The sequence below is a fragment of the Puntigrus tetrazona genome, chromosome 24 (genome assembly GCF_018831695.1).
Source record: "Puntigrus tetrazona isolate hp1 chromosome 24, ASM1883169v1, whole genome shotgun sequence".
Classification (NCBI taxonomy): Eukaryota; Metazoa; Chordata; class Actinopteri; order Cypriniformes; family Cyprinidae; genus Puntigrus; species Puntigrus tetrazona.
This window is the reverse complement of record NC_056722.1, coordinates 12,673,438-12,674,747: the sequence shown is the minus strand read 5'-3', so window position 1 is coordinate 12,674,747 and position 1,310 is coordinate 12,673,438. Positions and strand designations below refer to the sequence as shown.

Below are 1,310 nucleotides of genomic sequence, written 5' to 3'. Positions count from 1 at the left end.
TATTATAATATTAAATATTTCTACACATCAGATATAATCATTTACTATAATAGTACTTTGCTGATTTATTACAGCTGCACTAAAACTAACAAAAACATTAAACTATTAAAAACTTAACTGAATTATATAGAAAATTTGAAAACGATATTAAAATTAAACTAATTAAAAGAATTCAAAACCATAATGAGCTCGCTTCCAAGCAGTTGGTTAGAGTTAGAGAATCAATAAATTCTGAATTATATATACAGAAATATATATATAATTACAGAATAATTATACATAAATATGCTATTTAATTACCGTAAACATAAGCAGCAGCCATATAAATAAACATCCATAGTAAATTAAATAAAACGCTTACTTAGAAATGTTTTATCTGTTCACTTGCATCATGTGACCAACATCAGCCTGTGAAAGGGTTGTTAAATTATTGAAATATTAGCTTAAAATCTCACGGGGTACTTTAAGTAAATATTTCACATCTAAGCGGAAACTTTCGTATGCCGTTCACGTGGAGAAAAAGGTCCATGAACACATTATATGATTTATAGTGCGTATTTATTTTCACTCTGTCGGCCATATTGCATAGGATTTTTTGGTGAGCTCGTGACAAAGCATTATAGAAATCTATGCGATTGTGCCCCTGATTATTTAGAAAATTATGCATCGCAGAAAGCAGCATAATCTCTACCTACAATTTAAAACATCCTTCACGTTGGGAGTGCACCTATAGTGCCATAAAACTAGGTAGGCGGCCCATTATAGCGATTTGAGATGTTATTTTTAGCACAAATGGACTGAATCTATTGTGTGAGACATACAGTATTGAAGCGTCTCATCTTCCAGCTCTCCTCCTGCAGTTAGGGTTTGCTGACAGCTGTGTGTGTGTTTTGCAGCAGAAGCGGAGATGGTGGACGGCGAGGGCAAGTCAGACTCCAGCCCCGAGAGAGAGGTCACAGCAGAAGACGACTCGAAGGACACAGATCCCTGCAAGAAGAGGAAGAGGAAGCCCTACCGCCCCGGTGAGAGACGAGACGCTTCAGCCGAGCAGAACTAAACGCTTTTTCTTTCGCAGGAGAGCGTTCCTCGTTTTAATGCGCCCTAAATGTGTCTATATGTTTATATGTTCATGCATGAGTAGGCAGGAAGCTTCTTTTTTTGGTTTATGAATCTACTTTTTAAAAAAGAGAATATTTAATAGTATATCAGGTAGCAAACGGAAAATGGTCCTGTAAAATGTATTTTTAAATCACTTTTTTATAACAACGTTTGACATCATTGAATGGGAAAAAGCGAAAATATTTTAAATA

General features: G+C 35.1%; 1 protein-coding gene across 1 annotated transcript in view; it reads left to right on the top strand.

The window, feature by feature from the left end:
• LOC122330206 (histone-lysine N-methyltransferase 2C-like) overlaps positions 1 to 1,310 on the top strand; it is a 111,939-nt gene that overhangs the window by 59,452 nt on the left and 51,177 nt on the right. The window contains exon 24 of the mRNA XM_043227069.1: positions 897 to 1,022. Within this exon, the coding sequence (XP_043083004.1) occupies positions 897 to 1,022 (126 nt within the window). The remainder of the gene's footprint in view (positions 1 to 896; positions 1,023 to 1,310) is intronic.